The following is a 13,573-nucleotide window of genomic DNA, read 5'->3' as shown; positions in this document are numbered from 1 at the left end:
TTCCTTTAAAACTTTGTTCTTGGTTTTACAGCTGACCTGAATTAGGGGCTGTGCCTGATTTTTCCCAATTTTGTTGATTTGGTTTTCATTTAAAAGATTATCAAGAGTTCAAATCTCACAATGGCAAACTATGAAACAATGTAACTTCATCTGAAACAGATGGAAATGGGTTTGTACTCGAAAGAGTTACCAACATAAACAAATCAAACCAAGCACGGCAATAAAAACATCCACAATCTAGATACTGGAATAACGTTTTTATTTACTGAAGTGAATAGGAAATAACAGCATAGTTTTTCCAAAATGATTGCCAAAATAGAGTTCAGCAAGTTACCTTCATAAAATTGTTACAATTTTAAAAAGCTGTAAGTTCTTAGTTAACAGATGGCTACCAGTTGGAGTAAAGACAGCAATAAACCACAAATAGCTTAAAAATGTCAACACAACCTCTTGGCTGAAGGACATCCATCAATCTACTTCATTCTACAGATCATTAGCTAAATAAAATATTTTCTAATGTTAATCTTATAGTAGTCAAGCCGAAATGATACAGAGCAAGAAAAGGGGGCAACTAGGGTCAGCAAAGCAGCTGATTGACAGAGCCCCATGATGACTTGTATAGTTAAATTTTGTCCATTCCCCATCCTAACAGTCTCTAGGGAAACAATGCTTTAAAAATCAAAAGTGCCAATAGCCTGCAAGTTTTTGGATTGGAAAACGTATCACTGTCCAAGTGCTGTGGCTGATGTAAATAAATTACCAATTGAACTGACTTTACAGAGAGGTTAAAAACTTACATTTTATGTAATATAGTATATTTTGCACCCACTAACTTACAAACACCATGGGCAACAGCAAGTAAGCCAGAACTTTATTCAGGACATGTTTGGCTAGTTGTCTGCTGTATGCTAAATAACAGCTCATGCCACATACATGCAGTAATGGGATGGAATCTGTTGAACCACTTGGAAATGTATTTCTAGCAGAGTTAGAACAAATTGGCATTCAGTCTCGTTTTGCTCATCTGCTTGAAAGTGGTTTGTGCTTGCATTTGTTAATAGCCATAACGCACCTCACGACCCGTACCACATGGCTACGATATGATTTTGTTTCACTGGTTATTATAATAACTGGAAAGCATATAAACTTCAAAATTGGACAGGTCCGATGGTTCAGAATGCATCAAAGTTGCCCTTCACCAGAAGGTAAAACTTTGATTCATTCAACAGAACAACAAATGAATAAAATGACAGTGCTGTGCCTCAGTGAGACCCTTTCTGCACATCACTATTTAGTTAAATGGAATAGAAGTGAACACAAGATAATAAATTCCTAACACTTGAAAGCCCAAATTAGACCACTGGGAGCTCTTTGTAATACAAGTTTATATTTCCTCTGAATGACGGAATGCTTACCAGAGCCAGCAAATTAAGGAAGACATTCAAACAGCCACAAGGTGACTTTCTCCGAGTTACATATGCTCAAAATCTCATTTCAGTACATTTTCTGAAAAGGAGGGGAAAACTTTGGAGTTCACTTCAGTACATCTTTCGTCATTTGCAGCATACTGAAATTTTCTAGGAGCATAAATAATCTCAACCCTTCCCCAAAATGAAGTTAATTTGCTTTATTCTTGTGAGCACTGCCTTTACCACCAGTGACTTGTATCCCAACCATTTCAGACTGACTCGTGTGTCTTATTTGTAATGTATAACTTCAGTAGCGTTTAAAGTTGAAGCAAATGCATGCTGCCTGAGAGAGAGCAGTTAAAAGATGCTTTTACTTTTAATCCCACTGGGATTATACAAAGCTTACAGCAGAGTTTAATATTACAACGATATACTTCAATTTTTAGACGCTTTAAACTTATTTGGTCTCCCACCAGTATGGGCTTCTCCATTCAAAATTGCAGGCTGATCTATAATCAGCTGCAGCAGAAACCCTCCATTTTTATAGGTCATGTATTCTGCTACTTGGGAGAAATAGCTCCTGGGGCCACTAAACGTTCTGAACCTGCACAGCATGGCAATGTGAATGGCACCCGAGCTCATTCAATTCTCAGAGATGAAGAAATATTTGCCCTTTAGACCTGATGTGGCCCAATTCAAGAAACAAGAGGGTCAGTCTTTCTGAGGAAAATATAAATGCAGCACAGGTACATTTGGCATCACTCTCTAGAAATAGAATTAAAAGTAAAAGCATTTTTCATCTTCTCTCTCAAACATTTGCTTCAACTTGAAAGATCACTAAAGTTATACATTCGAAATAAGATACACACGAGTCAGTCCGAAATGGTAGGGATACAAGTCTGTGGTGGTCAAGGAGGCATTCACAAAAATAAAAGTAAGTTAATTTTCGTTTTGGAAAAGGTGGCGAAGAGGCATATTTATGCACCTCCTTTGGTCACGACCAAAAACAAACATGTCTTCATTTAAAATCTGATTTTATTTCAGTATTGCAACTTAGCATCCTTTCCCCCAGCTAGAATTGCTACTGCACTCCCTACCCAAAGTGTATGATGTGTATTGTGCAGAAAAAGAGCTTTCAGAAGAGAGGAGCCATCTGCCGGGGATCATCAGGCAGTACACTGATCGAATCTTCTGCTTTGCCACACAACATACACAACATGGTGTACTCCTGTAGTAAGGAGAAAAAAAATGTTGAGTACTTCAGTCAACATCAGTACCACTGTAATAACATGACTATCAGCTCCATGTTAAATATTGTTACTGTGCAATGTCATTTTTCATCTGAATTATCAGGACATCTAAAACCCTTCCTAATGAAACAAAACAAAGTAACAAATGCACGTAGACCAATATCTGTAGAGAACACCTCCCATGTACTCAGTTAATCAGAGAATGGCTAAAGACTTAAGTATCATTACGATGCAAGAGGTCATTTTAGAGGGCAGTTGCTTCAATGTACTTAACAGCTCATGCATGCCTGACAATTCTATAAAAAGCAGCACTTTAAAAACTCCTCCGTACAGCTAAGAAGGCATTTATTTCAATGCAGTGAAAGTGAAGCAACTGAAATGATAAGGGATCCACTGCACCGCTCAAACGTTTTACAAGTGCTCCTGATCAACTTGCTGTTTTCTCCTTATATACAAAGTTAGCGTACTTAAGGCCTTTCGAGTCCTAAGGAAAAGGTACTCAAACTGGTACCCACAAACAACATGTCACTTTCTAGAATTCATATTATGCTCCTATTGAAGGATTGTTCACAAATTCAGAGCAGGCCTGCCAATCACAGGCCTTGTGTCATGACTCATATTGTTCAATTATATAAAAAGATCACAACAGGATAACGAGTGTGGAAAGACAGCAGCAGCCCCTGGATTTAACTGATTTTCAAACCAGTTTTTAAGCTCAATGGAGGGGGAACCTCACAGTGAAGTAAGATGATCCAATCTTGCTGGCTTTCTTAAAAGCCTGTCTGACGTGGCACTGCAACAGAGACAGCGCCACATTACACAGCCTCAGCAAGAAACTAAACCAGCTGGATGTGGTAGAGTGGAAAATTATTTTGAAAATTGTGGATTAAAATTGTTGAATAACCCATACCTGATAATCATCAACAACAGTGAATGTGTACTCATGCTGTGCTATAATGTGGTGGCAATTCTGACAGACATCTGCAAGAGATAATGGAACAAAGATTAAAGTTAAGGCGGCAGCAAATGGACCTAGTTCAGAAATGGTGTTATAGAGCAGCACAGTATATTAACAACAGTAGCTACCTGAGGTGTCACTATAATGTAAAGCTACAGAAGCAAATCTCAAGCAACTGATAAATGTCACATGAAACCCCTCGAGGAAACCAGAGCCTTGAAATCACTAGGTAGTTTGTACACTACTTGCTGGGAATTTTATGGATATGGCTTTATTTTCAGGAATTTTCCCCCACAGCAGCTGATGGCATGTTGAAGGGTTAATGACTATTACAAAAACAATGCCAATCAAAAATGATTACAAGGAAGTAACACACTTGGCATTTAATATATTTCACTGCCGCATGGGCATAGTCAGTGATTCTAATCTCCCATCTCTGTAGCTGAAAAGTAAACCAACTGGGAAATTCTGTAACAAAAACAAATTTACATCAAGCTAACTATTGTTGAATCTTCAAATTACATGCCTAGAAGCATACAAATGCTTGCTAGTTTTGTGAAATTCCTCTAACTGCTAAGTCACAGAGGTTAAATACCCCTATTAAAGTAGCTGGCAAGGAAATCTCTCACACATGCAATCAATATTACTAAATTGATATTCTGGTTGTGTTATCACAAGGCCCTGGTTCATTAATCCAGATAATATCTGCACACCTCTTATTAATTACATCAGTTAACAGCTAAAACAACTGGGCACTGATGTCCAAACTCATTCACCAGATACAGAAAACAAGAAAAGTTTGCAATTTTTCAATCTTACTGAAATCTCACTACCAATGATCTCACGATCAACGTCCTGGGGGTTGCCATTGACCAGAAAATGAACTGGATTAGCCATATAAATATTGTGGGTGCAAGAGCAGGTCAGGGGCTGGGAATTCTGCAGCAAGTAACTCATCTCCTGTCTACCGTCCACAAGGCACAATCAAGAGTGTGATTTAAAAAAAATTAATTTACAGGATGTGGGCATCGCTGGCTGGGCCAGCATTTGCTGCCCATCCCTAACTGCCCTTGAGAAGGTGGTGGTGAGCTGCCTTCTTGAACCACTGCAGTCCCTGTGGTGTAGTTACATCCACAGTGCTGTTAGGGAGGGAGTTCCAGGATTTTGACCCAGTGACAGTGAAGGAACGGCGAGATAGCTCCAAGTCAGGATGGTGAAAGGCTTTGAGCAGAACTTCCAGGTGGTGGTGTTCCTATGTGTCTGCTCCCCTTGTCCTTCTAGACGGTAGCGGTCATGGGTTTGAAAGATGCTGTCTAAGGAGCTTTGGTGAATTCCTGCAGTGCACCTTGTAGCTTGTACACACTGCTGCCACTGTGCGTCGGTAGTGGAGGGAGTGAATGTTTGTGGATGGGGTTGCCAATCAAGCAAGCTGCTTTGTCCTGGATGGTATCGAGTTTCTTGAGTGTTGTTGGAGCGGGACTCATCCAGGCAAGTGGACAGTATTTGTTCACACTCCTCACTTGTGCCTTGTAGATGGTGGACAAGCCATGGGGAGTCAGGGGATGAGTTACTCTCTGCAGGATTGCAAGCCTCTGACTTGCTCTTGTAGCCACAGTATTTATATGGCTAGTCCAGTTCAGTTTCTGGTAAATGTTAACTCTCCACCCCAGGATATTATTTCACTTGCCTGGATGAGTGCAGCTCCAACAACAGTCAAGAAGCTTGACACCATCCAGGGCAAAACAGCTCGCTTGACTGGCACCCCATCCACAAACATTCACTCCCTCCACCACTGGCGAACAGTGGCAGCAGTGTGTACCATCTACAAGATGCACTGCAGGAACTCACCAAGGCTCCTTAGGCAGCACCTTCAAAACCCATGACACTACCATCTAGAAGGACAAGGGCAGTAGATACATGGGAACGTCACAGCCTGGAAGTTCCCCCCAAGTCACTCACTATCCTGACTTGGAAATATATCACCATTCCATCACTGCTGCTGGGTCAAAATCCTGGAACTCCCTCCCTAACAGCACAATGGGTGTACCCACACCACATGGACTGCAGCGGTTCAAGATGGAGGCTCACCACTACCTTCTCAAGGGCAATGAGGGATGGGTAATACATGGTGGCCTAGCCAGCAACACCCACATCCTGAGAACAAATTTTTAAAAAAATCAAAGCAAGGTTTTTAGTTTGGTTTGAGTCATGAGCCAACTGATTTGAAGATTACACCAGTTTGAGGAATGGTTGTGCTCTTTAACATATACAGTTCCAATACAACACTTGCCAATTTGAGGCATTGTATTATCTGGATTCCATAGCCAGTAACTTACGGTCATATGTAACAAGTTCTTCTCCATCGTCATCATCTTGGGTTCGATTAGCAATTAACACAAAGTCTCTTTTACTGCACTCAGCACAACCCACATAATTTAGCAGAAAGGAGCCATTCTCTAAGCAGGTGTTACCCTGTATGGAAATAAAAAAAATGTGGATTCACACATGAACTTATCCCTCTTATTCTTATAAATATCTTTGCAGCAAGTCCAATTTCCCAGTCAGGGATGAGCCATTTGCAGGGCACTGCCAAGCCCATTCTGTAGCCAGTTACAAGGAGTTGAACCAAAGACAGAGATGGTGACCTCCTGTACAATTTTCCTAACTGATGGTTTGTAAAACTACAGGCGGCGCAGCAGACAGTAAGCACGATTCAGGCATAGGAGTTACAATCAAGGAGAACTCCTACTGCCGGGCCATTTGTTCAAAAGCTAACATCAACGTGGAAAAATGTAGTCAAGTTTTACAATTTTAAAGGAACAGCAATACCCAGAGGAGGTCGTCTTGTGACGCAGTTGGTAGCATCTCTGCCTCTGAGCCAGATACACCGGGTTCAAGTCGCACTCCAGGACTTGGTGGCCATGGAAAGTGTGTTCATTATGCAGCCAAACAGGTTCATTATCAACCTGCAAATCCTTCCAAACGCCTATGGCAAATGTGGGGGAAGATTCCTGGTCAGACATGCTTGATATGGAGTAGCACCCCTCAAGTTATAGCCTCTGGCTACAGGCTAGCAACTTCGTCTGCTTTACACATTTCTAGATGCGAGAAGAATATGCAGTGGTTTACACACACACATCTAGCAGGATAAGGATGTTAAAAAAAGCATACCGGATCCTTGGCCTTATAAAGAGAGGAATACAGTACAAGCATGCATGTTATGTTAAACCTTTATAAATCACTGGTTAAATTTCAGCTGGTGCATTGTATACCACTCTTAACAAGGACACTAAGGTCTTGCAGATGGTTCAGAGGATTTTTAAAAATTTGTTCACAGGACATGGGTGTTACAGGCAAAGTGAGAGAGGTAGAGAAGTGGGGAGGGTAAGGAAGGATATCACAGAGTTTTGGGCTGTCAATTGTGAAGCAAGGAAATCGAGGATGTGCAAGCAACCAGAATTTGAGGAGCGCAGAGAACCTGGAGGGCTGTCTGGCTGGAGGAGGCCATAGAGATGGTGGGGTGGGGGGGCTGGTGGGATTAAAAAACAAGGAGGAGAGTTTTAAGATTGAGACATTATCAGGCCAGGAAGCAATGTAGGTCAGTGAGCAGAGCAGTGATGATGGGACTTTGTCCCAGTTAGGATATGGACAGCTTTGGATGAGCTCAAGCTTATGGCGGGTACAAACTCTCCCATAATGTTACACATAAAGTGGTCAAGATCAAATTTCTTTACATTGTATCCTCTGCCACTGGCCAGAAAGGTGTCAAGCACGCACTGCGTTGACCAGCCCATGCGCAAATGTTCCTGACGCCTTTCTGGTCGGCGCCACGAGTTGTTGTTTAAGGAGACCTATGTTTTACTGTCACCACTCCTTAAAATAATTGACCCGCCTTGGAGCTCAGACTGCTGAATGCCCTGGCAAATAAATGTCATCTTATTAGTGAACAAGTTTGACAAGTGAAGTGAATTTCTACACAGTGCGGCTAGCTTTACTAGATAACGGAACTGGTAATCATGAGGTTATTGCTACAAGTCCCACATGGGATGGTGATTTTTTTTCCTAAAACTTTTAAAGAAGTTTTTAATTGGTTGCTGGGGGAAAATGTCTACCTTTCGCTCCAGGCACCTTGCATTCATTCCTGGAAAAACAATTTGAACAAGTATTGCTTTATTTATTAATTTGCACAACTTTACCCGGAATAAAACTTTCCATCCATAAATAAAGCTCCAAAATGTTTGTTGTACAGGAACAAAATTGCACAAAAAAATGCATAATTCAGCAACAGAGAGCGGAGCTGCACTTAAAGGCATCTCAGCCTACAGTAACAGACTTAGAGATGACACTGCATCTACACGTGTGCAGGAAGTGCTCTCTCCTGTGTTGCAGCACAAATAAACACAGCCCTATTTTAGGCTGAATAGGGTTAGAAGGGGAAACAGGATGCTGCAAAAGGAGAACTGGAGCAACACAAAGGTAGCCTTTGAGGGAGAACTGAATACAGTGGGGTGTCAGGAAAGACAAGGATTGGCTTCTAATGGTGAGATGCAACGGGCAATGCAACCAGAATTGGACAATTGGAAATCTCAGTCAGCTTTTTATTTTGGGGGGTTTGAATACAAGCCACAACTTGCTACTCGGGGTGGGGGGGGGCGGATGTAGTAGGGCAGAGGGGGAGGTGGGTGGTTTCTGGCTTCCATTGATGCTTCTGGTTTGTTCAAAATCTATCTCCCAAGAATTTTCAACTTTACAATTTTCTCCCTCTGAAGTTGTGTGCATGCTTGCTTAATTTTCTGATAAAAATGGACTTCTCTTGATGATTTTTGACTTGCCACTTTCACCACTTACTTCGTAGATTAACTGAAGATACCCTTTTGGTGTTGACATAATGTTAAGTGATGTCCCATTATTTCCAATTTATCACTTCACATTACTTGATCGTGTCATCTGCAGGTGTAATATCAGAGTTCTGAGACCATTCACCATTTTAAATATATTATAGATCGATGCACAGGTACAAGATAGATTTACCTTACAGGTGGGGAGGTTATCTTCCTGAAACAGCCCAATTAAAAATCAAGAAAGTTAATACCTCAGTTACATGACACAACTGGTTCAAGTGTCACTGTAAATGACAGAGAGATTCAAGCTTTCCATGATATCGCTCAGGTTAAATGCCATAGCTTGCATTTTATGCAGTGGTTTTTTTTCCATTCTGAGATAGTAATTCGTCATGGGACAAGGCTCACTGACACCAGTGAACAACTTATCCAGGCAACCACTTCTCATCTGTTGCCCCAGACAGACAGTGATGGCTATTCACCATGCAGATCATTAGAATCAGTTCTGTCCTCAACCAACGTTCAAAAATTTTAGGTGCAAGTCAGTAACTAACTAGGGCAACACGATTGTCACATTCCTGTCAGTTCTGCTGCTAATCCGAGGATCCTGCCGGTAGATAATTTGTGACACCACTGTTGCTTCTAAAACGTACTGCAAACACGCAGATTCGAAACAAAGCAAATTAGCGATGTCTTTCAATTTTCTTTTAAATCTTACTTCAGTCCCATCATTGGCATCCCTCTCAGGTTTGCATGTTTAACAGTGCTTCAAGTGCACCAATGGGTCTCATTGGCAAAAGGCATGCTTGCAAAATGCAGCAATTCTCTCCTTTAAAAAGCCAAAGAAAAAAGGAATAAATGCATAACATTTGTCTTGCTCGGGTAGACATCCATAGGATGCCGCTGTCATCCTGCACTTCCAACTTGCTACTCTTCTTGCATAAGCCCAGCCAGTGACTGCTGACAGGCTAGTCAACCATGGCAGGGGCTGAGTGCAGCACAATTAAACTTTGCTCCACCCTTAGCCAACATCACTGGTATTCGTTATGTTACAGAACTCACTGGATAGTGACCCTCGATCACCTTGCACCAGAGATATAGACTGCAAACTGCATTACCGCCATTGCAAATCTAGCTGACTCAGGAATGACTGATACTAAAACATGAAGTCTTCCTGAGCTATGTGACGCTTAACTGCATCATGTGGTGCATTTATCCACTTAGCTACCAGTTGATTTTTTTCCCCAGCCATAAAGTTTAGAGAATACATTGGAGGGAACATACTAAAGTAAACCAGAGCCAGTCTCCAGGCAGGAAATGAACCCAGTGGCTGCTGACTCGTAATATTTTCACAAGGAGACTAATTGGCAATGGAGGATAGATAAGATCAGATATTTATGAGGCTATATGAACTACCACCCTGGTTTCCATGTATTCTGTCACGTAAAAAACAGGGCTGTAGTATTCTAGTCACATGATGCTGTATATCTTCATGTCTCTCACTGCTTGTCATTGTCTCAGCCTGATGCACAAACATCATTTGCCACCCTCAGTCATATGGCTAGAGAGTAAGAGAAAAAAATAGAAAACCAGCAAAAATGTCAACCATATATCTAGCAAGCCACTCAATTTAACAATGAACACTTTTATTCTTTAAATCCAGGAAAACAACTGGCTGTAACAGAGGATGTCAATCTCAGGAGCTGGGAGACTGAAGATTTGCACTCTACTGTTGCAACTTATGATGAAATCAGACCATTTAAATGAGTCACTGTCTCATTGCAACTGTCCAACACACACAGCACTACCACTCATTTCCACAGTAACTAGGATATTCTCAATTCCTCCCAATAAATTCTGTTTTGTGCTCATAAAGCAGTGGTCCATTACTATAGGGAAATTAAATCTGATTTTTCTAATTCTGGTACCTTGGATTAACATCAAATGCTCCCAAGTCTAACACAAACTAATGTTTCCAAAAATGTCTGAACAACAACCTCTACTGCAATTTCCAACTTCTTCCACTTTCCAATCTTGCTCAGTGAGATTATCAATTTGTGTCGAGTCAAGGACCATTTTGTGCTGTGACTCACTCTACCAGAATCTATGTTCAGACTTCCTCATTTAAGATCCAGGTTGGCAAGATGAAAAGTCTGTCTGCTAACTCTCCAGCATGTTTTATAGCCCTTAAGCATCTAAGCATTCAAAATACAGTATCTCCTTAATGTTGCGACATTAGTCAAGAGAGGCCTCACGAATACTTGGTTCAAAATAATCCTCGGTCAACCAAAATAAATCCTAGTTCCAATGCCCAGCCTTTGTTGAGTTTCCTAATGTTAGCTAAGGCAGTAGCAGGCATGCTATTTTAGCACCACAACACACTAAACAGAGTATAGGGAAGTCAACCAGAGCTCATGCACCCCAACGCTGCTGGATGTAGCATTCTGTGGTCATCAGATAAAGACTTGGCTTTGGTCTACATGTTGGCTTGCATGTGAATGAAGAACTGGCACAAATGGAACCAAATCTCAACAAGAATTCAACACTTTCAGAACAGGAAGAAAAAAATCTTTAGGCACAAGTTCAGATGATAAGCCATGGGTCCATCAAGTTCCTCCCTGTCACGAAGTAGAAGAAGTTGGAATTCTACTCTATGAAGAACTGCTGACCCACTCTTTGCCACTTTGTGGAACAGCAAGGTGCATTGTGGAACCATCGCAGAGACCACTTTATAAACTCCTCTGACATAAACAAGCTTCAAGGAAAAGATGGGAGTGAAATACAAGATCAGTGCGATTGGTAGAGCTCACAAACATGCTTAAACATGCCCAGCTCTACTGTTCTTTTTTTAAACAATAGAGCCTACATTAAAACAGGCATCACTCAACAGAATGGATATCACTCCTAGCAGGTTTGATCTGATGACAACTCAAACCCAACGCAGTTAAAAGATCTCCCTGTCCTCTGTCTGAAATGACCAAGTCGGCTCACCCTCCATCTTCACATTACTTTGCCCAGCCCCCAAACTCCAGGCCCCAGTCTTGGCCTCAAAACCTGGGGTCCCAAATTCCCTTATGCTTCCCGGGCCCCAAAAGCCCAAGTCCCACAATCCCTGGGTCCCACCGCATCCAGAGAGTATAGAGCTCCACAGGAAAGGCCTGAGATTTAAACGGAGCAATAGCAGCAGAATCAGCAGAGCATAGAAAGCCAATGCTGAGAGAATCTGAGAAAGTGGTGTTACAGTAAACATGGAGGGCGACAACTTCATATCCCAAGGACAGTTAGTTGTGCTGAATATTTAATTGAACCCACCTATAACTTAAACTACATCAAGTAATTGATCTTTAAGTTTTTTTCTACAAAGTTTAACTACTCGTTTAATCAACAGAAGCATGGCAGGGTACCTCAGGCCCTTTGAAGGCACATCCTGTGCCATGTGGGAACTTCAGGACAACCACATGTGACAGAAGTGTTGTCAGCTGGAAGGGATTGAGCTCTGAGATCAGGTCAGAGCCAAGGTTGTCATTGAGTGGCTGCAAAGCATTCTACAGGAGATAGGTGAACAACCAGATGTCATGTCTATATCAGTGCCAATGACATTGCAGGAGGAATGAGGTCCTACAGGCAGATTTTACAGAGCAAGGGGAGAGATTAAACACTAGTACCTGAAAAAGCAGCAATCTCTGCATTACTCCAATGCCATACGATAGTGAGTACTGAAAGAGAATAGTGCAGATGAATGCATGGCTAGAGAGATGGGAGTGAGGGTTTAGATTCCTGTAGCACTGGGACTGATTTCTGTGCAACCAAAATGGGTTGCACTTCAATAGAACTGGGACCGGTATTGCAGCAAAGAATTTTGCTAGCGTTGTTGGGGAAGATTTAAACTAGTTTTGAAGGGGGAGGTGAACCTAAGCATTGGGAGAGAAGCAAAGCTTGAAATGGAAAGCAGAAAATTGGTAAATAAGCAGAGGGCAGACAAAACAAAGATTAGAAAACAGACAAAAAAGGAACTGCTTCTAATTAGTGGTACGTACGTCAAAACAAGAAGTCTTGTGAATAAGGCACATGAGCTGAAGGCAGGAAGACACTTCTTATGATATTAAAGCAATTACTGAAACATAGCTTAAAGGAGGAAAGTAATGGCAGTTCAACATTTCTGGTTACAAGGTTTTCAGACAGAATAGAAAGGGCATTTTTTTTTAAAAAGGGAGTCATATTATTGAAAGAAACAATTACAGCTGTAGGAAGGGATGACATGCTAGAAGGAGCATCAATTAAGGTAATATGAGTTTAGCTGAGAAACCAAAAATGGACAATCACACTGCATGGAGTGTACAACAGACCCCAGCCCCGGCCCCATATAGTCAGAGAAATAGAACAGCAAATATTTAAGCAAGTTGTTGAGAAGTGCAGAAACAACAGGGCAGTAATAATAGTGAATTTCAACTTGCCTAATATTAACTGGGATAAAATCAGATGAAAGGCATATAGAGGGTGCAGAATTCTCAAAAAGGGAGAACCTTTTTGCCAGTACAAATCAATCTCAACGAGAAAAATCACGTTGAGCATCATATGACTCTTCTGCCGAACAGCAATGTTAATGGTGTTCCTCTCTCCACAGATGCTGCCAGACCTGCAGAGTCTTTCCGGCACTTTCTGTTGTCATTACAGATTTACAGTAATTGGAAGAAGGGCTGGGGGAGGGGGGTAATTTTTCCACCCAGAGGGTCTGGAACTCGTTGCCCGAGGCAGAGGAGCCTCAGGGCATTTGAAACACTTGGGATGTGCATCTCAGGTGCCACAACCACCAAGGGGAGAGGGGCCAAGGGAGTGGGATGTGGCTGGATGGCTGTGTGTCAGCCTGCCGGGAAACGAGGGGCCGAATGGCTGCCTTGATGTGCTGTGAATTGTCGATAGTACGCCCCCATGAGCCGAGCCACACTCTCCCTCTCTGTCTCTCTTTATCTATCTCACCCGCTCGGGATATTCCTTCTGAACACAGCCCCCGCACATCCCGAATCCCCGCCAGCCGTGGAAGCGACCGTCGCCGCCTGATGACCTCACTCCCCCGCCCGGTTCCAACTCTCGCTCCGATGCTCGCGGGATCTTAGC

General features: G+C 42.0%; 1 protein-coding gene across 2 annotated transcripts; it reads right to left on the bottom strand.

Annotated features, from left to right (window-relative positions):
* Positions 1–242: 242 nt before the first annotated feature.
* On the bottom strand, positions 243–13,542 carry churc1 (churchill domain containing 1). 2 transcript variants are annotated; one of them, XM_041214905.1, is made up of 5 exons: positions 13,436–13,509; positions 12,124–12,174; positions 5,954–6,089; positions 3,570–3,640; positions 243–2,637 (listed from the first exon to the last, which is right to left on the bottom strand). In XM_041214905.1, exons 1-5 carry the CDS (start codon positions 13,472–13,474, stop codon positions 2,545–2,547), a joined length of 390 nt encoding a protein of 129 aa, XP_041070839.1. In that variant the 5' UTR covers positions 13,475–13,509; the 3' UTR covers positions 243–2,544. The 2 variants fall into 2 exon arrangements, with proteins under 2 accessions (XP_041070839.1, XP_041070840.1); XM_041214906.1 differs by lacking the exon at positions 12,124–12,174 and having other exon boundaries at positions 13,436–13,542.
* Between the last annotated feature and the right edge of the window lie 31 nt (positions 13,543–13,573).

This window comes from Carcharodon carcharias, chromosome 20 (genome assembly GCF_017639515.1).
Source record: "Carcharodon carcharias isolate sCarCar2 chromosome 20, sCarCar2.pri, whole genome shotgun sequence".
NCBI classification, from domain to species: Eukaryota; Metazoa; Chordata; class Chondrichthyes; order Lamniformes; family Lamnidae; genus Carcharodon; species Carcharodon carcharias.
Note: the sequence above shows the minus strand (reverse complement) of the source record. Positions and strands in the feature narration are given on the sequence as shown.

Coding starts and splice junctions, on each gene's coding strand:
- churc1 (XM_041214905.1), bottom strand. CDS start 13,474: ATGTGCGGGGGCTGTGTTCAGAAGGAATATCCCGAGCGG. Junction 6,090..12,123: donor AGAGATTGCTGCTTTTTCAG/GTACTAGTGTTT, acceptor ATTTCCATACAG/GGTAACACCTGCTTAGAGAA. Junction 2,638..3,569: donor CTGTTGTTGATGATTATCAG/GTATGGGTTATT, acceptor TCCTTACTACAG/GAGTACACCATGTTGTGTAT.